Here is a 26,386-nt window from a genome sequence, read left to right as displayed (position 1 = left end):
TGTGTTGTATGGCATTCTCTTCCAAGAAATTTTCAATAAATAAACCAATACCTGCATATTTGACATTTCTGGGATTTTGTCACTGTTTACATCCAAACTACATCATCTCTTCTCTTCAAAGTTTACTGTGTATATGCACAGTTAATAATGAAATATGTTATGAAAATAAAAATCATGTGTGTCAGAATTGCATGAAAAAATATTTTCAATTACAAAAATCACATGTATTCTAGCTCCTTACTAATGCTCTGTTCAGGAATGGCTTGGCCCCAGTCCTTTCTTCCAGAGCAAACTAGAAAGTAGTGGTGAACCAAGACATTACAAACCCCCATCTAGTCAATCATTACTTTGTGCTTCAAATTCATGTGGCTGGGACCTCACTGAGTCAGAGACCTGAGGACCCATTTTCAGACTCCTAATCCAAGGGTTCGTCAAGGAACATTCAAACCACAAATGAATAAGAAACGACATTGGGGAAATCTTTGAGGTTTGAAATCCCCTGCCTGGAGACTCAGCTGTAAAGGGCTGGGGGAGAGGCAGAAAACACATCTGCCTACATCGTAAGAAAGAAAGAGCATCAGTCCTCTTCTTAGGCTAGAGCAAAGTTGAGTTCTTCCTACAGCCTAGTGAAGAGGGGGACTGACAGAACCTCAGTCTTCTCCTCCAGTTTTAAAATGTGAGTGAAAAGTCGAGAATGAGAGAAAAATGCTATGAGTTAACAATCTACTCAAAGGCTCTTAACTGACATCCATTAATGTACCATCTATGCTTTCTCATCTTGAACTCCAAGGAAAATTTACTGCATGCCTTGCCCCATGAAAAGCTCTTCCACTGCCCCTCGCTTTTCAGTTGATGTTGGTTTCTTTCAAACAGACATTTACATCATTTTTTTTATATTTAAGATGCTCTTATTGCATTTTTAAGTGGAAAAGAAAAGTTTACCTAAATTAAATTTTTCCATTAAGGAATTTTCCTCTTTGCAATTAAATTTGCTATTGGGCAAAGTATAGGAAAGTAATTAAATGCACACAAAATCATGTGGGTTGTAGATTATTTGGTTGCTTGGGGTCTCCTAGGATACCTCATTATTTTTCCACCAGCCCACACATCCTCTACATTCCTAATAAAACCTTTGGAATCTGCCGGATTTCTTAAGGGTCTCACCACTCTCTTCAATGACTTCACCATAGCATTAAAAAAAAAATCTAAGGTTATTTAGCATAATTTAACAGCATTAGTAAGATTTGTAACTGTATCCAAGGATATTAATTTGTTTGTTGTAACAACCACTGGAGCATTCCAAAAGGCCCTTCAAAGAAAAAGAACATGCCATATCAAATTTTCAGTAGTTTTATTGAAAAATGCCTCTTTTGTTTCAGAAATAAATAATATAAGGCAGTGAAATTCACAATCTGCAGTTAAAATATAAAAAGCAGCAACTCTATGTTCATAGTCTTGAAGACAATTTCCAACTGCTTTGATAACTAAGAAACAAGTTCTGCAAAAAGTTCATTCTAACTATACAACACAAACATGCAATTCCGTTTCTGCAGAATAATCTGCGATTTGGCGTAAATGTTAGTGTGTCAAAACAAGGAGGTCTACGGCAATAGGAACCAGTATCCAGTTGATACACTAGCTTCAGCTTCGTGGCGGAAGGTCTGTGGTTGTTATGAGACTAAGAGTCTGTGCCCTAAAGCGGGACAGGAGGAAGGGGGAAAGGAGAAACCTTGCAGTGAGTTGGTGTGTCCCTCCATTTTGGTTTAAGGAAAGGAATGACTGGAAACGGGGTGTGATTGAATTGCAGATTACTACTGAGAAAGACAAAGGCTCTTTCCAAATATATAGCTGCTCTGGTTTCCAGGGCTTGCTGCTTAAACCTGGAAGTTTGGCTGCCACAGCCCACCCTGGGCATGTTCTCTCCTTGCAGCTTCTGTGAACAGCGTGTGTTGTTGTAAGCATTTGAACGGCAAAGGCTTATAAATGTCTACAGACTGTCGCAGACTAGGCTGCCTGAAGAAACAAGGTTCCCTACAGTCAGAAAAGAGCACTGGTGGATGAAGCAACGCGAAGGAAACATCACAGAAAAGACGCTGCCCTGCCTGACCTGTGAATGAGAATCCCAACACCTCCCACCTCGATGAACCCGTGGTCTCAGGTTCACTGCCCAGGGCCTGGGCGCAGGGCACGCCGCCAACGCATGTGGTCAGGGTGCTCCCGTTCAGGCTCGTCTGCACCGTAGTCCTCCTCATATTCTGCTGTCCTCTCAGGCTCCACAGGCACGATGAAGGGCTCACGATCAGGCAGGTAGGCCCCACCCTCGGGCACATAAGGCTCTGTCCGATTCAACATTACAGTTACGGCATGACTTGGAATGTACATACGCATAGTAAAAGTTAAGTCATCACCTGAGGTGACGGCCCTCCAGTCTTAATCTCACAACCATAAATAAATGCGTTACAGTGGTCCAATTCTTTCCATGTGCACATGCGCAGAGAGAATTTGGTAATCAAATGGGGGGCACACCTTCAAAGATCCAGCAGTAAATACAATCAAAGGACAAACCCTGGCAAGGGTCAGAAATTATGGGCCAAAGAATTGTAAACACAGTGCGTAGGTAGAATTTCTGACAAATCCCTAAATAACTGTTCGTAACTTCAAAGTCCTCACGTCAAAGAACAACTTGGAGAGCTGAGGACATGAAGCGAATTGGCGCCTAAAAACTGAACTCGGGTCAGAAGGAACTGTCACCAGGTTACCCTGCAGCTGAGTCTCCCACAGACAGAGTTACAGTCAACGGGTGAGAAACACCTGGGACCACATCCAAACAGGAAGGAACGGTGATTTTAGACTTTGGTTTGAAAAACTGTGCTTAGAAAAACCAAATGGGAGTATACACACGTAATACTGAGAAGACACAGGCCCTGAACTCACGCATGCGCTGAACTCAGACACACTGCTAACAAGCAAGACGGGAGCAGATCCATTCGCTGTTATTGCAGAGAGCAAGCAGCCAGCAGGCTTGGGTGCAGAAGCAGACTGTTGGGTTGTTACAGAATTTTAGTGGGTAGGATCCCATCCAGATCATGTACAAGCCTCAATTAGTTTATTATTTACATAGGACATTTCTCTTCAACCAGGTTAATCGTCGTTCGTAACATGGCGTATCTCTGCTGGTTAGTAGCTTATTAGGCACCTTCGTCACAGCCAAGGCTCCTCGCGGCTGTGTCTGAACTTTCTAAAAGATGGTTTTCTACATTACTGCTGAGAAGCATCGGGCTGACACCACTGCTTTTGTATCATTCGGGTTAGTATCGAGTCTCCACCCTCCTGTATGATGCCGACCCAGGTCGTTAACCATATCTGCGGTGAGATTTCCATACAGACTCATTTTCTAATAAGCACGTGCGCAAACATCTCAGAAACAGGGTTTTCATGTATTCAAACTGTAAGCAGCACTGGAGACTTAGAAAATTTGTTAGCCGGAACCTGAAACAGGTCAGAGATGATAGTTTTTAAAAGTTGAATTACTATGCAAAATATATATATATACACATCCATCTATGTAAATGTTAAAGTATATATATATCCATATATTTTCAGTTCACATATGCCAGAAGGCAGTAATAATTTAAATTTGTTTTACAAAGAATTAAACTATAATCTTACGAATGAGTTACATAGGCTATGCATTTGGATTTATTACTTTTGATAATATAAAATTATGCACATAAATATATAGATATATAGATATTTAGGTATTCGACTACTCATGCACTATTTGCTAGTAGCAAACCATATCAAACAGCAGTATCATTTTTAAACTTGCAAGATGCATGAGGATGCACTAATAAAAAGTCGCCATTGACCACAACATGCCAGTCTTCAATGCAGACCAGCATGCTTCCCAAATCTCACATCCCCAGCGTCAGGACAGAGACTTCTGCTGTCTACAAGTAGGGAACACTAGAATTTCATTAACAATTCTATAAAACTTTTAAGCTCCAGATTTGATAAGCATCAATTCCACGGCTGGTACGAGACAGTGAATTATTTCAGTTGCATGTCCTGTGCTCTCACATGTAAATGAGATTCCCAAAATACTTTCACTTTATATTTTCAGCATTCTATAACTTTATTTATTTTTTGTTTATCTCTCTATTCTTTTAAGGAATTAAAAAAAAACAAAACTCATGAATTGGTAGCATTCATTTACCTCCCAGGAGAGTTGCAGAGAGGTTTATGATGTGGTAGATCCAGAAATGCAGCAAGGGAAAGGGTTACTTAAACCCTAATAGTGAAAGGAAAGTGTTACTTAAACCCTAATAGTGAAAGGAAAGGATCACTTAAACCCTAATAGTGAAAGGTGTTCTGTGCTTTAGAAGGCAGCAACATCCAAAACACAGAACTGCAAAAAGCTTTGGCATCTCCACAAAATCCTTAACTCTACCTTCCTTCCATTCTAGGGCTCCTTACTTGTGAGGACTTGAGATCCTTAGGTTGACAACCACATACCTGGATAGCCTTGCCCATTGTATGGGATGCTGGCACACTGCGATGAATCACAATACCCAGGAGGACCTGGGGGTCCTCGGATACCTGAGTTTCCTGGACGGCCAGGGGGACCAGGAGGGCCTCTTGAGCCTGTAGACCCTGGTGGACCCGTTCTGGATTCTCCTTGTGGACCTAGTGTGAAGTTAAAACAAATACATTTCCCCTCTTGTCAAAAAACACCTGAGGCAGGCTCCAATACTCAAGTGACATCTCCCTTAACTTGAGGTTACACTGTCATTCACCAGGGCATAAGAAAGTAATTCCATAAGAAATTCCTCGTAAGAACCAAAGAACTTCCTTGTGATGAATTAATGCCAGCAAACCACCTCTGTAGCAATTTAATTTAAGGAAGACTGATGTAGCAAGAAGTAAGACAAGCTAAAATTATTTGTGAACTCTCTTGTTTGCTCCTATTCATATGGGGACAAGGATGCCTGGAACGGTTGCATCAGGCAGGTAGGTGAGTATGTGGCCCACACCTCCAGTTTATATGACACAAGTAACATTCTTTCTGAATAAAGGAGCACTTAGTCATGATTAATGTAAATATAAAGACTTAATCATAAGGTTGACCCTGGGTGCAAAGATCCAGCAACCACATAAAGAGAAGAAAAATGTGGAGCAAGATGGCTTTGGTGAGTAAAAGTACTTGCTACCAAGCCTAAAAACCAGTGTTCAATCCCCAGGACTTCTATGGTGGAAGAAGAGAACCACCGTCTCCAAGTTGTCCTCTGACATCCTCACGTCATCATGGAATAAACACACGTGCACACACACAAATAAATAGATGGTAAATAGACATTTAGACCGACAGACAGGAAGATAACTAGACAGACAAGCAGACAGACAGATACAGATATTTAGACAGGCAGACAGAGGATTTTTTTAATCTTTAAATTAGAAAAAAAAATCCTTTTCAACCTAGTGAAAACAATGCATAAGTCAACTGGACAGCTATTGCTTCCTTGGAACACGCTGGGGAAACACTGTAAAGGAAAGTTTGTGTCAAGTCTTTCATTTTTCTCACTCTCATAACTCCATATTGAAGCATACTGGAAAAATAGCATTTAGAGGGTATAAAGCAAACAAAATCAAAGCAACAACAATACAAAACACCGCACAGAAAGTCCCTACCAAATGAAAGTAATCCTTCCTTCTTTAAGTCAGCGACCATCCCACCTTCATATACAGAAGCTGTGAGCAAACCCAATGGAGCATTCTCTTTAACAAAGAGAACAACCCAACTGGACTGTGCACTCAGAGCCTGCCATATTGGTGTAAAACTGATGCTATGAAGTTGCCTCTCATGCTTTATAGACTTTTCCAATCTGATGTCTTAACAAACCTACCTGGTGGTCCAGGCGGCCCGCGGGATCCTGGAGACCCGATACCCCTTTCACCTTTCTCTCCAGGCAAACCTACAGAGAGAGAGAGAGAGAGAGAGAGAGAGAGAGAGAGAGAGAGAGAGAGAGAGAGAGAAGAAAAGCATGGGAAATTTTTATCTGGAAACATGATTTTTCATCTTAAATAATAATAATTCAAGTAACTCATTTCCTTAGTGAAAACAGAACCTAATTTTTCCCAGAAGTTCACTCCTGAAGCCAAATTCTTTCTAGACATTTGTGTAATTCCAGGTTCATGGCCAAGAAACAAATCTGGCTGAAAGTCAGAGGGGAATTATTTGAAGGATACAAATATGCCTATTGTCAAATAGTAATTAAAAGCAGAGGTCTTAGAGAAGGCCCTTCAGGTAGACTTTAGGAACTGTGTGTGCACAGCATTAACACCATCAGATAGCAGGGTTACATAACTCTTAAACTGGCATTCACTGACCTGAAACATCTGGAAGCAGAAAAATCCCATTTTTCTTACCTCCCCCCACTTTCAATTTCATTTATCTACCATGAAATTAAAGTCAAACAAATATCCTAGAACCAGTGCCAGGCCTTGAATGAAGGAATAGAAAAAATTTGGACCTAAGATCATTGGGCTGCTCAGATGTCCTGGGTGGCTTCTCAGTTCTGGCCACAGTCGCAACACTCGGTCAAATGTGAGGCCTGATTCCACATGCCAAGACCCTGCTTCCCACGAATGCCACAGAAAGCTCAATGGATAGAAACGTCTCTACTGAGATCCGCTGAAAGCAGCGTCTGTTTTCTCGCACCCCTATCACCAGGATGCACACCTGTGAACTGCAAATTACCACAGACAAAGGTGGCTCCCAGGCAGCTCCTCTGGACTGTCCAAATAGCACCGAAGTGGCTCGCCAAATTCTGTTCTCCCAACACTTTCAACCTGCCCCAATTCTAGCGCATGCAAGCTCTTCCTTTATCTCTGGGTAAAGTCAGAAAGACCCACCTCGTTCACCAGGGGGTCCCTGCATCCCCGGTGTGCCAGGGAATCCTGGTCGCCCACCAGGCCCAGGTTCTCCTCTGGCTCCAGCATCACCAGGGGGCCCTGGGGGCCCTGGTGGGCCAGGCTGGTTACGATTTGAGTGGTAATCATTTGGAATCTGATTCAGCATCTGATTGAATCTGCTCATCTGGCCTGTAAAATAGAAAGACTTGTTAGAAAGAAACCCAGGAAGGGAAGTGCAAGACTGGGTAGTTGCTTTCTCTTGGCATCTAAAGATATCTACCTTCTTCCTTCCTTCTCTCTAGGAAGTGTTCTAATTAGTACAAACAATAAAAAATAATAAGATACATCAGCCACCCAGTACAAAATGACCTTTGATAAAAGGTCATTTCCCAAAAATGCTCAACTCAAGCCATGAGCATTGGTGTAAATATAAGAATTACCAAAGTGGGGGGGGGTGGCTCTGAAATACACTACCTTCCAGTGTGCTGAATGATGTCACTCAAAAGTGAGCCCTTTTGAAATTAGGACAGTGTGTCATTTTTCTAGGTACCTAAGGCAATGCCACCCAGATTTTAGCACAAACGAGAACTTTCGTAAGTGTACACTGAAAAATATATTATTTCTGGGCCTCATTTCCAAGCACAGTAATTCACTGGGTTTAGAACATGGTCGAGGAACTCTCATTTCTAACAAGCAAATTAAACAATTTGAGGGGATGTGTTCCTTAGGATCGTGCAGTGAGAAACACTGACTAAACTTCAGAGAAAGAGCCCTGAGTTGGCCTGTACTCCATCTTCAGAGAGAGAGAGAGCTCTGAGTTCAAGGTTGCCTGCACTCCATCTTCAGAGAAAGAGCCCTGGGTTCAAGACTGGCCTGCTCTCCATTTTCAGAGAGAGAGCCCTGAGTTCAAGTCTAGCCCACAATCCATCTTCAGGCAAGGCGCTGTCTGAATTGGGAATTTCTCTGATCAACTCTATGACTCAAGTCCTGTAGGATTCCTAGAATTACTTTAAAAGTCATTCAAATGGTAAGCAATGAATTACTACTTATTAGTTGTTCACAGACTCCGATGGTAAACAATGAATCACCACTCACTAAAGTTCACAGACTCAGATGGTAAACAATAAATTACCACTTATTAGTTGTTCACAGACTTGTCTTGCAACTGCTCTCATCATGTTCTGGGAAGCAATGTCTCCCTGGGTAATTAAATTTAAAAAAAAATATTATTTCTATAATTTTGGATGTCAATATTTAACTCTTGAAACAAAATTAAGTCAAATTTTAAGAAATACATACCCTGTCACCTTTTTCTCCTTTTAACCCAGATTGGCCCTAAAACACAGGAATGTCACACTTTAGAAACAGGAAGATAGGGGCTAAAAGAGCAGTTCTCAACCTGTGGGTCATGATGACTCCTTGGGGAGTCAAATGACCCTTTTACGGGGGTCACCTAAAAAATGTCAGCCAGCACAGATATCTATATTACAATCATAACAGTAGCAAAATTATAGTTGTGAAGTAGCAATGAAACTAATTTTATGATTGGGGGCCACCACAGCGTGAGGAACTGTATTAAAGGCTCACAGCAGCACTAGGAAGGCTGAGAGCCACTGGTCTAAAATGATGCATAGACAGAAATGACAAGAGAGAGGCCAGAGCCCATCATCTGATAAGCCAGCAAAATCTAATTAATCTAGCTAATTCTTCCTCCAGCTAATCTTTGTGAATTGAATAGAAAAAAAAAAGTGTTTTTCTTACTTAATGTCTCACATCCAAACAACCACATTATCTTTATCATGCTCATTCAGAAGCCCCTCCCTGTCCAGGAGAGAGCCTTTGAGGGCAGGAACTTCCTATCTTTCGGTAGCATCTTTTCAAACTGCCAACTGCCATTACAGGAGGAACATCCAAGTCGTTAACAAATCTGATGTTGGGATACTATTCCAGCCAAAACAACTTAGACTGTTTCTATGGAAACCATTGTAGTTCAAATCAAGGCCAAGTGTAACTATCCCAATATCCTCTTAACTGCCCTCCCTACTTCCTGTTTTTTGTTCCTAATAGTCTATTCTCGATACAGATGCAAGAATGGTATTTTTAAAGCAAAATTAGATTGTCTCACTTCACATGAGTTCCAAATAAATACATACTGACTTAGAATCATTCTAAGAAAAACTTGTGCATGGCTTTCTTATTGCCAAGAGAATTATGTTCTGGTGGAAATATTAATATTGAATATGGAATTTTGTGCAAACTGCAGTTATTTCTTTTTATTTCTTGCTCTTTTGAAAAGCTTCTGACTTACTTTTTTATTTTATTCCTACTCCAAATTGACTATTTAAATTTTTCGAGAAATAGATTCACAAGTACCATATGTATGTCACAACTACCCTTCCAGCTCCCCACTAAGTCCTCTCACATACGCCCCCCTCAATTCTTACTGTTTTGCACACACATACTCACACACAGACACCCTACTAAGGGAATTTAGTATTTCTCCTGTGTGCATATGTTTAGGAATGACCATTTGGGGTTGGTAACCTATCTGGGTCTCATGTCTAAAGGAAATTAAGTTTCCTTCTCCCAGTAGCCATTAACTGCCTTCAGTTCTTCATCTAGGGGTGAGGCCTTGTGGTATCTCCCCCATACATGTTGGCATGACAACTAGTATTGTCATTATTCAGTCCTGTTTAGACAATCATATCGTTAGGAGTTCATGGGAATATTTTCCCTGTCCCCTCGTCCATGATCTTGTAGAAGCATTCTTACTACCAGTTACTGGAAAATCCATCTCCAGTAAAAGCAATAGAAATTTTTGAGCCTCTGCTTGCTAGATTAACAATACCCTTGCCTCGTGCTAATGCAAAATTAAGCATGAAGGGTATGAAGTCTAATGGTTATTGCAAATACTTGTGGAAATTTTAGAAACTTCAAATTCAATGGGAAGGTACTAATTTGAAAGCACATGATAGGTATAATGATGTGGGAGTGTCATATATCAATCTGTTGATTTCATTGGTTAAGCAATAAAGAAACTGCTTGGCCCTCATAGGTTAAAACATAGGTGGGAGGAGTAAACAGAACAGAATGTTGGGAGGAAGAGGAAGTGAGCTCAGACTCGACAGCTCTCCTCTCGGGAGCAGACACCTCAGAGAGACGCCATGCTCCCCTCTCCTGGGCGGAAGCGAGAGCTCTGCTCTCTGAGGCGCACGCGATGAAGCTCCGACCCAGGATCGACGTAGGCTAGAATCTCCCTGATAAGCCACCTCGTGGGCTACACAGATTATAAGAAATGGGCTAGTCCAGGTGCGAGAGGTAGCCTAGAAGAGGCTAGATAGAAATGGGCCAAGCAGTGTTTAAATGAATACAGTTTGTGTGTTGTTATTTCGGGCATAAGCTAGCAGGCGGCCGGGGTGCTGGGGACGCAGCCCTGCCGCTCTTATTACAACAGTATAATGATATTGCAATTCTTATTTCTAACTAAACATAAGAGTGAGAGAGAGCTAAATCAGATATAAACTGAGGAAGGACCACATTAGAAAAAGTAAAATAAGCTTAGCTTCTTATTTATTTGTTTGTGCTAACTGTTGAACCCATGGCCTTGCACATGGTAGACAAGCACTACACCAACTGAGCTATCCCCTCAGTCTAGCACATAATTTTGTTTGCACACGCACATGTGTGGTGAGGGCATTTGAATATACATATATCGGTGCATGTGTGCCATGCCATGGCATACATGTAGAGATCTGCGGACAGTCTTGGGTGTTCATCCTCAACTTCCATGTTATTTGAGACAAAGTCTCTTTGCTGTTTTTCCACTGTGGATGTCAGATACCTAGCCTGAGCCCTTCCAGGGATTCTTCCATTTCTTCCTCCCTAATACATGTCCAGTTTTTTAGAAATGTTCTGGAGATTCAAACTTAGACCCTCATGTTTGTATAGCTGGCATTTTTACCCACTAAGCCATCTCCTTAGGTCCCAGTAAACACTTCTAACACTGGTCTGTTGCTTCAGCATCCTCAGCTACGGAGCAAGAAACAAATGGTGCAGCTGAGCAGTGTTGTCTGCCAAAGGGTTAACATTCGTAAACTAAGGAAGTAGGAGCCCTGCACTCCAATCATGCAGCTTTATGCCTTAAACAGCATACCACTTATAAATAAAAAGAATGATTTTGCTGACCCAGCTCTGAAGCTCTGAGTGTTTATGCAGTACAGAAATATGTGTCTTGGCTCATACTCCCTTCCTCCTTTTAAAGAAACCCAATGACCACAATTTTCATCCCAGGAAATTATAGCAACCCAGCAGGGGGAAAAATATCTTTAGAACTATTCCCAAGTCAAATCCATGGGTTTATCCTTGTTTCAGCAAGGCTCCAAACACATTTATGACTGAGATAACCTAAATATGCCCAAGCCTTGGAGTTCTCATTATCTGTATCCACAAGAGAACAGAAGTCAGTAAACACGCAAGGCATCTACTTACTGGTCTACCATGGTCTCCAGGTTTCCCTGGTTTTCCACTTGGCCCTGTGGCTCCTGGAGAACCAGGGGTTCCCTACAATCACAGACCAAGAAAGGCAATGTTAGGATGAGGAAAAATCCTATTCACAGTAACTAAAGAACTGCAGCCAGGTTTAAAAACTGTGAAAGAAGCAGACTATCATTACACGGTAAGGAAAAGGACAATCACATTTTGAGGTAACATAAAGGGGGGTAAGTCTTGGCATTTTGGTCTGCACTGTATCTTGAATTCAATGAAAAAATACATGCACACATATAACCAGCTTCACAATCTTTGGACTACAACCCCAATAATTTGCTACAGTGCATATCTACAGAAGGAAACTCCTAAATTTTTAGCTTATTTCTGAAACAAAAAAATAAAAATAAAAGCTCCAAAAATCAGGGATGGAAACTTTGGCCAGAGAGGGATTAAAAAGGTGGCTGGGTTTATCATGGTTTGGCCGCACTTCTGATGTTCGCAGAGGAGTCTAGAAATCACTTCTTCCACAGGGACATTCCCCAGGCTCCAAGTCTCTCTAGCCTATCAGCACTCTTCAACCCAGAAAAACCACAAGAATTTCTCCCTGTTGCTTTTAAGTCAACTTTCAGGCATTTCCGCCATATATCTACTGGACTATTTATAATATAATATCTAATACATCTTGTTCTAAAGCCTACCATTTCCATTAAATGGAATTATAAGATTTTTTAAATAGTTCTCTGTCAATTTATGCAAAAAAAATTGAACTCTACAGTAAACACTTAGATTTAATATTTAAACCTGAAAACATATGTATTAAAGATAAATAATAAAATCACTTAAACATATGTTCCAGAATCTCCAAATCCTGCCACACAGACAGGGGCACAGCCACTGTCTCCATCCCACTGTGACCTCACCTATGGGCAGTGCTCCTCTAAGAAGCTTCAGAATCTCTTATCTTCAGTATCTTCTCCATAAATAATAAGAAGACCCTTTAAGTTGTAGATAAAACCTACTTCCCCAGAATGACTGATGGTTACTCATTAATAATGTCCTTAACATTTAAACGTCACAAGCTTCAGAATCACGAGGTAACCATTGAGGTCCTGAACATAACCACTCAACACGGAGGAAAATCACGAGACTAACTAGCTAGTGGCCAAGTCAGTCTGAGATTTTTCTAAAACATAACTTAATTAAGCATCTGTATTTTGACATATCTGCTTTCTCTAGCACATTTTGATTTATTAAAAAAAAAAACAAAGCCAAATAGCTCATGTAACAATATACTCCAGAGCACAGACAGAGGGTAACTCAAACCATGTTTTCTCACTAGCAAAATTAGAACAAAGGCAAAGAAGACTGGGGACCAGGTGAAGACCCTGTAACCCACTCGGCTCTTACCGGTGGCCCAGGCGGGCCTCTCGGTCCCATGGCACCATCCTTTCCAGTGAAACCCTAGGTAAGAATGAAATCACAATTACAGATTAGGAAGAAAATAAACAAGTGAAAGGAAGCTGAATAGATCATTAAGAGTGAATGGGAAATACGAAGGACTGAGTACAGTTTGGTGTTTGGTAGATAAGCTTTCAACACAAAGACCATTTCAAAACAACTCATTTCAACTTACATTACACTGTTACAGAGCAATTAGTTCTTATGCTCATTAATTTGTGTAGTTACACACAAAACCATTTTAAATGCCAAACTAATCTTTGTTAAATAAGGCAGATTCTGGCTTTTACTTCTGTAAGACTGTAAAGAAAGGTGAAGAGAGATTGACTCTGTCTACTAAGCAGTTGCTCTCTGAGAGGGAAAAACTGTATTAACTGCCCTACACCCTAAGAGGAAAGGAAGTTTTCCATTCTCACAACCAGCGTTAAACTTTCTCCCTTCTTCCACAGAGCCAAGCAGTGTCAGCGTGAGCATCAAGGAAAGGGCAGGGTGCACCTCCCTGCAGGGCTGCCCTTTGGCTCCCGTGTCCCGGCTGATGAGCTCCTTCTCTCTGTATGGTGCCAAATGACCTCTGCCCAGAGTGAGTCACCCTGCTACCTAGTCTGCTTTCATTCCCAAGTACAGATCTCTGAACCCCAGCCGAGGACTTCTGAGTCAGCCTTCTGTTTATGTTTGCTGCATTCCTCCGTCAGAAATGATTTTTCTCCCATTTTCTGCAGAGAGTAAGAATGATCAGGACCAGGCATGGTGGCTCCATGCCTGTAATTCCAGCATTTAGGAAGCTGAGACAGAAGGGCGGCTGTGAGTTCTGGGCCAGTCTGGCTTTGAAAAATCGAGCATGAAAGAATAATTATTTTGTCCATAATTATTCAGCATCCATATTTCTTAGTCTACTGACTTCACAATAGCAGAAACTTAAAGGATTTTATTTAAGGGAATTTTTGAAATACTTCATATCCAGAAAACATATATTTTCAGAAACTCAAAGGGATAAACTTTCAGACTGCTCTCTGAAGGAGCAAGGCCAGCTTAACACAAACCAGATTCTGAGTCTATCTGATACAAAACCAACATTATCTCTGAGAGCCACTTAAGAAACAAAAATGTTCCAGTAGCTTTGCTGAGATGGTCGGAATGACATTTATTCCATATAAACATAGCCAACTGCTACCTAGTATGCTCTTTCTCATTCTTTAGTGAGTATGATGTTTTCAACAATCTAGTCGTGCTTGGGACTTTGAAGGAACATATCTAAATTGAGGAGAGGTGATTTAGTCTGATAGTCCTTAAAGGGGCTATCTTGAGCCACCTGCAGACCGCCATGCTTCAACTTCTAGTTTCATTTCTTGTTGCAGGCCTGCAGCTGTTATGCTCACCCATGTGACAGTGTTGAAGAGACTAGCAATCATTTTATATAAATATGTATACCAGATACAAGTGCCTGGAGTTCTTCTGTTGTTTCCCCTTTGTCACATGCCCTGCTATTCCTGCAGACCCTTAATCCTTGGCTTCAGTCTCCTGCTTCCATATCTAAGCCTGTTCCTTTCTTATTTTGTTGGCCAAGATCCCCCTACCCAGTCTCTCTGGATGTCTGAAATTGTTTGTGGCCTTCTCCCTCTGTGCACCTGTCTTTAGCCTCAGAGGCGGTACTGAGAAATAGGTAGGGAGACGGAGCTGTGGAAGAAGGGGGGAATGAGTTCTTGAAATCTTTCTTCATTTTCATCCCAGACCAGAATGTTGGACCCGGATTACAGTTTCAGAGACAAAAAGCACAGGTTCCCTCAGTCTTTCTAGAAACAGCACTCTGGAGGACAGAGATGTCTTGGTGAACCATTGCTCCCAGAGTGATACATCCTCGCCAGAATTACTCACAGATATTAAGGTTAGCAAATCACGTGCTTACTGACAGCGGGTATAGCACTAACCCTTCCAGAGAGGCTGATAGTAGCAGTTTAGCCTGACTGATAGAGTGCAGACAGCCCTCACGCTGTTGTTGAAACCATAAAATGATGAAAAGTTGCAAGATTTGTGGGCTTTGAGGAATTTAAATCTCTAAATTCCTCTTACTAAAGCAATTTTGGTCTCTTCTTGAAACAAATGTTCCCATAGCATTGGTGAATGAGGCATAAATGTCATGTTCACAAGGTTACCAATTAGCCTGTCCCAGAACGGAATGGCTTTCCTACCTTGTTATTACCTTGAGTCAAGAGCAAATTGGAATGTTGCTGCAAATAAAGTCCCTACTGAATACCAGCTCTCTGTACCGTGTCGATCTCAGTAGGGACACTTGTCTTCTAAAGGTGTAGAGTTCCTCAGGACTTCAAAAACAATGCTATGAAAGCTAAGGCTACTCTCCAACTTATATAAAATCTATCTCATGATAAAGGTTTTAATTTAAAAAACTAAAACAATTCCTAAGTTTCTTTAATCAGTTAAAAATGATTTACTGTGCTCTGAATCTAATACAACTTAAAAATTCTCAAAATTAAAATTTCATCAATTTGTTCAAGGGAACTCATGGTGGTTCTGATGCTGGATACTGATACCAGTTTGAAGCCTTCCACAAAATATGTGAATTCCACATCTCCAGCAGTGCAAATAGGACTGTGGGGATTCTGTAATTGATGCAGATGTGTGGCCCAAAACTTACTCTGTCTCCTGGTGGTCCCATTGGTCCTGGTGGGCCAGGTAATCCTGGGGTTCCCTGCACAAAGGGGAACAAGCAATTAGTGCACAATGAAATACTGCATGTGTAGAAAGTGATGATTAACATCCTCCAAAAATGTTAAAAAAAAATAAGGAGAAAGGAAGGAAAGAAGGAAGGAAGGAAAGGAGGGAGGGAGGGAGGGAGAGGGAGAGAGAGAGAGAGAGAGAGAGAGAGAGAGAGAGAGAGAAAGGAAGACATAGTTGGGGGGGGGGCCTCTGAAAAGAAACAGAAGATCATAGCCAAACACAGCACCAGGCATACAGACATCAGTCAGCAAGGCAGAATCTGAATTAAACACTATACCCTTGAGCTCTAAGAACAGAGAAGTGCAGGTTCAGTGAAGCACACGTGCAGCCTTACGCTTCACTACTTCACTTATTCACCTTTTGTAATTAAAATTCCTTTTTCATATAATATATTCTGATCATGTTTTTCTCTCCCTCCAACTCCTCCCATTTCCACCTCACCCACCAAACTCTACAGCAGCTCTCTGTGTCTGTCTGTCTATCTCTGTCTCTGTCTGTCTGTCTGTCTGTCTGTCTCTCTCTCTCTAGAAAACAAGCATTCGCAACACTCAAAGACAGCTTTCAAATAGTCCATGAGAACTCACAGTCCGGCCGGGAAGCCCTGGCTCTCCTGCGTCACCTTTCATTCCCTGGCGACCCTAGAGTGGGCAGTGAGAAGATGGTTCTCAGAAATTATGGAGATTAAGTTTAAAGGAAGAAATGAGTCACTTATGGACTTTTATCAATTTATTATTCCAGTGCAAAGGTTCAGAGACGAGCACATAGGTCTGTTTTCAGGGAGATGAATAAACCAGTTATTATTATTATTATTATTATTATTATTAGTCAATCACTTTCTCCAGTAAATGCCATTCTGTACTTTCTACTTTGCATTATAAGATACTATTATATAATTACATGATTATATATCTAATAAAAGTGATATGTGCATTAAATTTAGAAAATTTTTGAGAGATCAAATAAGTAGAACAAATTTTTCTGCAGTTATTTATTGCATATTCCATTTACATATCTAAAATAATTTTCATTTACTACAGAAAGCCTTTATGCCTACCTGTTCTCCTGGGATGGAGAGTCCATTGGGTCCCTGGGGGCCTGGAGGACCCTGAGGGCCTGGGGGACCTGTATCTCCACGGGGACCTGGAGGCCCCTAAAATATATGAGGAAAAGAGAGGGGGTTGGAGGGCGGGGCAGTGATGTAATACCCTCCAGTAGGAACATTTAGACGTTTCTTCATAACCTGAAAGCATCACCACCACTTAGTCTTCATAAACATTTTGGAAATGCATACTTGTAGAAAACTGTGTTGATGCCATTCATTCATTCCCTTTACTACACATTTAAAAAACAGAATGTGCGCTGAATTCACAAGAACACTTAGATTTCAATAAAAGTCCTATTAAAAGTAGACTTTTTAAAGTGAAAATCATTATATAATGCAGAGTGCATTCATAGATTCCCAAGAGCTCAAAGTTTATATTTCGTTAGATTTAATCTTTAATAATTGCTCACTATTTCTGAAACCAAGGATAGTGATATACCTTGGGGCACACTAAACTGAGGTCAAATACCTCCTTCACAGAAACTTAAACAAGCACACTTCAACTAACTGATGAATATTTGGAGTATTAAAATGTACTTACAACTGCCCCGTTGATGCCCCTTTCACCTCTGGGACCTTTCGCACCAGGTCCGCCCTAAAACACATAAAAAGAACACATTTTGGTGTGAGCATAAGGAAAATAAAAATGGATATATAAAAATAGTGTTTAAAGAAGGAAAAAATAGTCCCTAAACAGTTAATACCTTTACAGTTATAAAAATGACTTTTTAATATTTATTAAAATAAATATTTTATTTTACAAAATAAAATATGCAAAATAATAAAGTAAAACTCTCGTGTTACAGCTGGTGTGGAGCACTGTGACTAATCGCTTGCCTAGCATGTGAAAAGCCCTGGTTGAGGCCCCACATGGCTGAGAAATAAATTTGTATCATACAAACACAGAAAAGAATAGAATTTCAAAACTTTTCACATTTTTTGTTTCTTCCTATTCTACTTATAGCAGTAGAACAAAAAGAAAAATACATTTGAGAATTATATGAATTATATTCTCAAAGAAAAATGACCAAAAGAATTTTATTGATCGAGGAAAATATCCTAATCTCTCTGGACCTCGGAGCATGTACTTAAGAAATAAGAATTCAAAGCCAACAAGCAAAGCCAAAATAAATATAATAATGACGTCAGAAAATGGTACCTCAAAACTGGAGGGAAAAAAAACCCTGAAAAGTATCTGTAAGATCCAAGTTATATGCCAAGTACGTATCAAATTAATGATACTAATTCCAGGGACATTTGAATCTGTTTGTTAAAACTTGCTTGTAACTAACTTAAAATAAATTATTTACTATAACCCAAGAATAACAAGGGTTGATGTTCTTGGTATCTTTGAGTTGCTCCCATAGCAATAACTTGTTGTCTTAAGTCAATGAAATTAGAGCAATCACTTTTATTCCTCAATACGGCTCAAGTTGGCTCAACCCTAAACTGAGGCATACACCCTGATTGATCAGTGTTCTCTATCATAGTTGTAGTCTTCAATGGTTCACTTTGCATTTTCCTAGTCTCCCATCCCCACTGCACAGCATCCAGTCATAGACTCTCCACTCCAGTTATTCCGAACTCTAGCACTTTCTCCCAGCGCTTAGACTATGACCATATATTTGAGTTGTCGTCTTCATGTATCATGTTCATGGTGTGTCCATGTCAAGTTCATATGTCTAGGTTCTAAGTAAGTTGTTCTTGACCAGCTTTCCAAACCAAGGCTCTATTCCATTCATGTAAGAAACTTTCAGGAAATGTAAGACTTTCCAAGTTCTTGAATTTACAAATGGAAACCCAAGCTTATGTTTTTAAGAGAAAAGTCTTAAAGAGTGCCAATATTATTAACCCTGGGCAGATATAGAAATGGGCCAAGCACTAGAACCAAATTATCTTTCTAAAAAAAATAATTCTTATTACACTCATGGCACAGGAGTGGAAATCAGAGGACAACTTGAAGAAGTTGGTTCTTTTATTTCACCTTGGCGTCCCAGGAATAAAACACAGGTCATTAGGCTTGACAGTAAGGACATTTATCCACTGACTCATCTTGACAGCTCCCAAATTTTCTTTGTGATTTACTTCAGTTCAGATCTCAAAATCTATTTTAAAGATGGCTAGAAGTTTAGCATATTTTATCGCCAAGAACACAAATGGGAAAATAGCATGTCATGATCTCCGTACTAGCAAACAGGTGATCATTCCAAAGATCCCCCTCCAAAAAGATTTCCCAACTAAACAATAATGCTCTAAGTGACTATTTTGGTCTCCTTACTGCGGGGCCTGGAGGGCCTGGAGGTCCAACGCTGTCCTGTGTACATGTGCAAGCATTCGGAAGAGCAGGGCATTTTGCTTCATCTCTCTGAAATGTTGAAAAGATTATTTGCAGATAAATTTAGTGAGGAGTGACAGGTGACATCCTATCCACTAACCCTATTTGCATACATGAGAATCTGTTTCCCAACTGGAAGAAATGGTTGTTAGTTATCATCGCTTATCAATGATCTAACATAGAACCTTCTCTGGTCCTCTGATCTTTATTTGAGCAAACCCCACATATAATAAAGCAATGTTCGCAAGATTAACGGAACAACTGGCCATTTAAAGCAATTTCTTTAATCCCTGTTATAGGAATGCTACATATCTTAAACACCAACTCCATTTAATTCAGATAAATTAAAATTAAAAAGCAAAGGTTTGTCTTCCTCTATCATCCACATAGTGTTTTCCTCACTTCACTGGGACCTCTGCTAAACACTCTTATCACCAAAAGTTGATGGCACCTGCCATCACTCCCCCTCACTTCTCCTTGACTTGGTTTTCATCCTAGGTCCCCCACTATGCAGCATAACACAGGTATCTGGGGGTATTTGTTCCAGGACCTCCTGAGAATACCAAGTCCTAAGGATACTAAAATCCCTCTTAGAAAATGCTGCAGTCTTCGCATGTAGCCTAAGTACATCCCCCTGCATACTTCAGACCATGTCCAGATTACTTAGTACAGCAGAAGTGCTATGAATAGCTGGCACCTTATGCTATCTAGAAAATAATGGCAAGAAAAAATGTCTGTGTGAGGCTGGTAATATCTGCTAGGAAAACATTAGAGAAAAAATGTTTATAAGTTCAATAGATACAGACTTTTTTATATTTCCAGTCTGCATTTAGTTGAACCCACAGCTAAGAAGCCCAGATTCAGGGAGAACCAATGTATTTACTTGTTAATTTCTCTCATTGCCTTTCACAGATACTCCTTTTTACTGCTACAACCCTAGTGTATTGAGGGGTTGATGGCTTGTAACAAATGTTCACTAATATTTAATAGTAACATTTACCTAGTAGATTTATGCAGCTGTGCCTGACAAAGCATCATCTCACCAACAATGAACTTTAACCCGTACCACCTATACATAACACAGACACACACATGCACACACATATGTATGTATGTATGTATTCCTTCCATCAAAGGACCCTTAGTAATCCAGAAAATTAATAGCTTATTCGGTAAAAGGCTGTCACGCAGTAGGAGGTCTGCAGTAAGTAGGTTTATCAAACACTTGGGCTCAGCACAACCTTCCTGGCTGTTGCTGTGAGAATTTCCAGATATGGTCTTGTGCATGTCTCGCCTTGGTAAAGGGTCACATGAGCTCTAGCCTGAGCAGTAGCAGCTGAAAAGCACACACACGTTGCACATCTCTGAGCTCCAATCTAGAACTGCAGCTGCTGAGTGCTACTTCCTGTCCCAGGCCATTTGCATCATAAGGGTTTCTTCTTGGGGGGACAGATAAAGCCAGGACAGGACTTACTCACCCGAGAGGGAATATCACAGCATCTGTCTCTGCTGGTCCACACCGGGCTGCAGACAATGTCAAAGCTCTGGATTTGGAACTGCAAACAACCAACAGCCACATCAGCTAAGCATGCAGGAAGACACTCTAAACATTTTAATCTTGCCAACTTCAGACAGAGTCTGTCTAGAGCTTACACTCCTGAGAACACTGTTATGCTTCTGTGTGGTGAGGGGAAGCAGGAAATGTGGGCCCTAAAAGAGACAGTAATGGGAACTGCGTCTACCCAGATCCCATCCTCTATTCACTTGCTGAAAAGAAATGTTTGAGTGAGGAATTTAAGGACATTAGTTTCTGTGTTTAAATTAATTTGAATACTACACACATTTAAATCAATCTTTAAAGATGTGTCTTTGTAGAAAAGAAATATTATGGAAACTTTCACCTTATTCTATAGTTGATGACCTTTGCTTTAGAAATTTTTGTCCGGAAAAATCGACTAATAGTTTTTATGGCCCTCAGATGAATATTTCAGTGAGGCACATGCCATCTCTCTTTTTAGAATTTAAGACAGAACTGTTTACACAGAAAGAAAAAGGCTGTCTAGACACAGCCATTCCTTTAAAGATCTGCTGGTGGTTTCCTCCCTGCAGCCTGAAGGTACTGTACACGCTATTGGAGGAGAAAAGACATTGACATTTCCCGCAGCCATCAACCTCACAAACTACAATACCAACCTGCCAAGCACATCACCGACTGTTCTTTGTCAGGATCTGAGACCTGCTCCTCTAGAGGGAATTCAACTATAAACCCAGTCAAAATACTCTTGATTGAGGAGGTCTTAATTCTTCAACTGTGATGGTACTACTCTGCCATCTAAATATTTATAGACAAATATGATCCCCAACCATCATCAGAGAAGCTTCTCTTTGCAGTGAAGGCAGAGATACATGGCTGCTGAAGATGCTGAGAACACACGATCGTGAGTGCTCAGCCCTGAGCAGGACACTTATACCACGTTCTCTATGGCTCCGTTTATGCCCCCACCCCATGGCCCAGGAAAGAATGTCCTATCTGGAAGACAGGGATAAGAGTTATGAGAAGCTGTCTTCTGAGTGCTACACAGCCAAGGAAGCCATCTTACTGTCACTGTGGTTGCTTGTAATGGGCCAATTGGGGAATAGCCAGGAGTCATGAGGCCCCACTTCTCCCCATTAACCATTAGTAATTGATAAATTCTGGGAGAAGGGAAGACATCATCTTCAGTTACTGATGAGCCCACCAGATACCAAAGGACAGCTCTAAATCTATGGTCACATGGCCAATTTTGGTTAAACTCAGTGGGTCTCAAAAGGGGAGGGATCAGGAACAAAAATATCTGATAATAGCTTTTATTTAAATATCAAAGCCAATATTCATCAAAATGTTGGGTCTATCATAATTCTATTAAATTTATACCAATTGTTCCCATACTATAGGCAAAACTTATCCTGTCTACAGAAGAAAGCTAAAATAATGGCATTCAAAAATAATAATAACAGAAGCCAAAACTGTTAGCTTCTAGGACAATGTTTATTGGTTGACATTTAGGATGTCTAATGAGCCTGGGACAGTGAAAGTATGAGACTTGAGTCTCCATTTCTGCATCACGGTGTGAATAAAGGCTGTGTGCTTGCTTTAAATCCAAAGCAATGAAACTTGAGATTGGGCGTCAGTCGGCTGCACTGCCATGGCAGTGGTTCTAAGACAACCCTCTCTGTGGGTGACAGGAACAGCTAATGACCATGGAGGCTTCGTGTCCCACTTGCACAAATTCAGGTTAACAATTATTTTGAAATCATGAACTCTTGCGACCTCACTGGATATGTAAGCATTTATTTGCCTTGTTTCTTTCCAGCGTGACCCTGTTTTAAGAGATTTCATGGTGTCTCTTGAAGCCTGAGTACCTCATTTTGACTGCAGTAATAAAAAAAAAGAAAAGAAAGAAAGAAAGAAAAAGAAAGCACATTATAGTGTTCTCTTGGTAGCAAGTTCTCTGAATGTAACTTTTCTGCACCTTCAAACTGACTAATAAACTTGACAGTTTAAAACACACTGAGGGAAATAAATAAAATTCAGAGAGATTTAGAAAACACCACACCAATCTTATTTACTAAAAGGCACTAAACATCAAAAATACCAAAATGCGTTACTTACTGTGGCTGACTTCTTCTCCCCTTTAAGAAGTTTTCCAAGAATTTCATAGCCATCAGTTGTGATATTTCCAGCTTCCTTGATATCTTTTTCTACAATTTCATAGCAGTCAATATAAATCTTAACACTTTTTGAGGTCACTACAATATGGACCTAAAAAGACAATTTCCATTATGAAATTTCTCTCAAAAAAAATAAGCTGATTTTTTGCATACTTTATATTACATTCTTCCTAACTATTTCTTGAACCACTTCTTTCCAAGCCAAAGGTCTTGGGTTAAAAATCCAAGAACCTGGGTTTCAAATGATGTCCTAGGAAACGGTACTGGCCACTCACTGCATTTTCAAAGTCTGTCACCCGTGAACATGGGTTTCGTTTCATAAATTCCCACTGTGTGAGAAACCAGAGAGCGTGTAGTAGATGAAAGAGCTTGTAAACAGTAAAGAATTATCTGAAAATAGATTAATAAACTGCTATATATTTCATTTAATACAAATGATCTTCAGAGTTATTAGTTAGATATCTCCCATTGATGTCAGTTCTGACTTGCTCACTCCTCCCACTCACAAGTAAACCATGTATCTCACAGCTCTCTGACATAGTAAGAGTTAGCACATCATCTAGAGTCAAACCTGGAAATAATAGAACTCAAGATTCATCTGAAGAAAGAAGTGCACGCTGATTGAATTGCATCTGCTATTGGAGATGGCAGACATTAGAAAGTCTACGGACACAGAAAACTAGTGAAGTGTTTGTATACACGCAAGGAAGAGAATGGCTGTGGGTAACTGTTGTCTTCACAGCTCTGCTTATGGATTGCACTATCTCAACACAAATACCAAAGCAAGAATTTGGAGATTACGGTGAAAAGTTTACAGAAAGTTAAAAATATCAGAAATAGTTTTGACTGCTCTGGAGCAGGTAGAATAAGAAATTTTCCTAAAGTTTTATTTTAAAACTAAATATTTTTCTTACAAGGAGTCATCACCAAAGCACTGGGTCATAACATCTATGATAAATAGGAATTGCATGTCTTTGTATACAAGTGATTCATGGCTTACTAAAAATAAAGTTTAAACATCTGTGAGATAGTCAGCTAATACTGAACTCAAGAACATCCCATAAGCATTTCTAGGATACTTAGTATATAACAAAAATTAAAACTTTTTATGGGCCTTTAAATGAACAACCGCAGAAACAAGAATCCACAGGGGTTATTTCAAAAACAAAACCATTTTTAATTTGTATCATTCAAAATACACTTGTCTTTCATGTGAACCATAAATGACCACACCCTAAGGACACATTTTGCTATAATTTATTCACTCAGTTTACTGCATTTTAATCTTATGCATAATTACATTTCAACATGGATTCTTCATCGGTAGATCACTGGCCCAAGAATTCAGGATTATGGTTGCCTGCATTGGGCCTGAAGAAGATTGTGCCTGTCACCAGTCAAGCGTAGATGGGGAGGACTCACGGGACCAGAGCCTATTCTGATTCATAGTTATTAGTTACTAGTAGATTTGGGGCCGGGGAGAAATTCATTGTCCTCAATGTATACTACAAGTAAGTTCCTCAGGCCCCAATAGATAATTTGAAACTCATGGTCACACAGAGAGCCCTAGTTTAACCCACAGCAAACACTCATACACATAAAATTAAAATAAAATAGAGAATGGTGTTGAAAAGGAATGAGGAAACACTGTAAAAAAAAAAAAGCTTTAAAACAGTAGAGTATGAAGAGAAGAAAGGTACACATGGCCTGGCCCAGCCCACTCCGGACAAAGCCTACTCTCGGTCTTCATCGGAGAAGTTTCTCCTTAAAATGAATGAAGGTGAAAGAGAGACCCACGACTGCACAAGATGCTGAGAAAAGGAGATGATTGAGGGCTAAGCCCTAAATAAGAGATTTACACCACTCCCTTAAGGTTCAGGGAGCCCCACAGAAAAAGAGGCAGAAAGAATGTAAGATTCAGAAAACAGAGAAGAACTGTAAGATGCCGTCTTCTAAGCAGGACATTGTCACAGCAGTCCTGAACTCATAGCGGCTGTGGGTCCAAACAAGTGAGGAACCCCTAAAAGTTAATTGTTGGTGGGGAAGAAGAACACAGGACCCTACCACTGACTGTTGATCTGTTAGCAATTAGCAGATTCTTGGAGAAGGGGAGGTATAAGGTCCAAGTGTATAGCCACTGGAGAACCCACCAGTCTCTGGTGATTAGTTCTCAACTCAGACTCAAACAGATGGGCTGAGTTAAACTCTGATGTGCACTAAACTAATTAAAAGTTGGTAAATATGGGGAAAAGATTCATAAAGCAGGGGTGCTGATAAAAGGAATAAAGGAGAGTGGGGAATGTAAACACATATATACATTTATATGTATAATTCGATATATATATGAAATTGTCAAAATACTAATAAAAAAGACAAAAACAGAAGAACATAGAGAATTTGGGGGAAAGAGACAGCCACTGAGAAGAAAGAAATATTAAAAGTATGGACACTTCTCTAGGAAGACAAACAGTTCAAGGAAGGCAATGCCAAGAAAATTTTATCTTGATTTGCAATAATTAATTACTAGCAGTACAGATCTCTTAAAATACTGCCCATTTGGCATCAATAAAATGGAGGGTTCCATGAAAGTTGGAGATTTTTTAAATGGCTACAAAATGACTGCAAGTTGTTCAGAGATTAAATTCTTACTATCTCCAGTGACTATGACAGAGGCATAATATCATCTTCTCAGCATGCTACTCAATTATAATTTTAATAGGTTTATCAATGAGCTAAGGCTGTTCCTAAGACCTTTGCCAGAATCAACATCTATTGCTGGATAAGGATGAGTCAAAATCAATCACATCCTCAAGTGAGAATGTCCTTTCCCAAGAAGGAACTTATCTACTGTAATTGCATCAAGGTCTGTAAGATTTGAAGCAAGAAATACTCTACTATAGCATTTGAATATCTTTTGGTTTTCTCTATTGCTGTATTGTTGCTGTCATCATTGTTGCTCCCCAAAGCCATAAAAAAAGCTTCTTGTCTCTTTAAGCAATAGGAAAGCCCTTCTCGACTCTCATTACGAATCTATAACTATCTATTCTACTGTGAATAAATAGAAGAAAATGGAAATGAGAGGATAAAACAGGAAGGAAAAAGTGATGAAGGAGGGAATGAAGGGAGAGATGGCTAAAACAAAGGGCCATTTGAGAGGTCATATGAAAATTTAGTACAGTAGAAGTTTTCTGCAATATATGTACATATGTGAAATCAATCAAAATGAAATCACAAAATAACAGAAAAGACAGAGCCCCAACTGGACATCTATCATCACCAAATAAACCTTTCAATACTGGGAATGAACTATATATCATCAAATTGTTGGCCAAAAGGGTCTCATGGTAACCCCCAAACAACCCAGGCTATTGTCAAGAATATTAATGATTCTTCACTAACTGATAACAAGGTCCATGGAGAACTCAAGTTAGTGCCTGCCTAGAGCCTTCACCTCTATGGATAGTCTTCATGGCACTGGAGGTTACTCTGCACACTACCAGAAGAGAAAATTAAAAACCAACCCGGCTGCAAACCCTTCTATCTATATGGTGACCTGCCCGCAAGATACACCGGTGCAATAGTGTCACAAAGCTTGTGGGTGCAACCAACGGATATCTGATTTGAATTAAAGCATGGTCCATAAGATG

General features: G+C 40.1%; 1 protein-coding gene across 1 annotated transcript in view; it reads right to left on the bottom strand.

The window, feature by feature from the left end:
• Nucleotides 1–1,344: 1,344 nt before the first annotated feature.
• The window catches only part of Col12a1 (collagen type XII alpha 1 chain), a 108,023-nt gene continuing 82,981 nt past the window's right edge, over nt 1,345–26,386 (bottom strand). Inside the window, exons 52-66 of the mRNA XM_041679795.1 lie at nt 22,681–22,830; nt 20,507–20,584; nt 18,972–19,058; nt 17,235–17,288; nt 16,646–16,741; nt 16,176–16,229; nt 15,509–15,562; nt 12,808–12,861; nt 11,401–11,472; nt 8,212–8,247; nt 8,045–8,111; nt 6,913–7,101; nt 5,904–5,972; nt 4,516–4,686; nt 1,345–2,336 (exon numbers count right to left, since the gene is read on the bottom strand). Of these exons, the coding sequence (XP_041535729.1) occupies nt 2,161–2,336; nt 4,516–4,686; nt 5,904–5,972; nt 6,913–7,101; nt 8,045–8,111; nt 8,212–8,247; nt 11,401–11,472; nt 12,808–12,861; nt 15,509–15,562; nt 16,176–16,229; nt 16,646–16,741; nt 17,235–17,288; nt 18,972–19,058; nt 20,507–20,584; nt 22,681–22,830 (1,407 nt within the window). The 3' untranslated portion in view covers nt 1,345–2,160. The remainder of the gene's footprint in view (nt 2,337–4,515; nt 4,687–5,903; nt 5,973–6,912; nt 7,102–8,044; nt 8,112–8,211; nt 8,248–11,400; nt 11,473–12,807; nt 12,862–15,508; nt 15,563–16,175; nt 16,230–16,645; nt 16,742–17,234; nt 17,289–18,971; nt 19,059–20,506; nt 20,585–22,680; nt 22,831–26,386) is intronic.

The sequence above is a fragment of the Microtus oregoni genome, unplaced genomic scaffold, assembly GCF_018167655.1.
Source record: "Microtus oregoni isolate MIOR12 unplaced genomic scaffold, Mior012 000032F_ref0000030, whole genome shotgun sequence".
Taxonomy (NCBI): Eukaryota; Metazoa; Chordata; class Mammalia; order Rodentia; family Cricetidae; genus Microtus; species Microtus oregoni.
The sequence above is the reverse complement of the archived record's forward strand: the minus strand, read 5'-3'. Positions and strand labels throughout refer to the sequence as shown.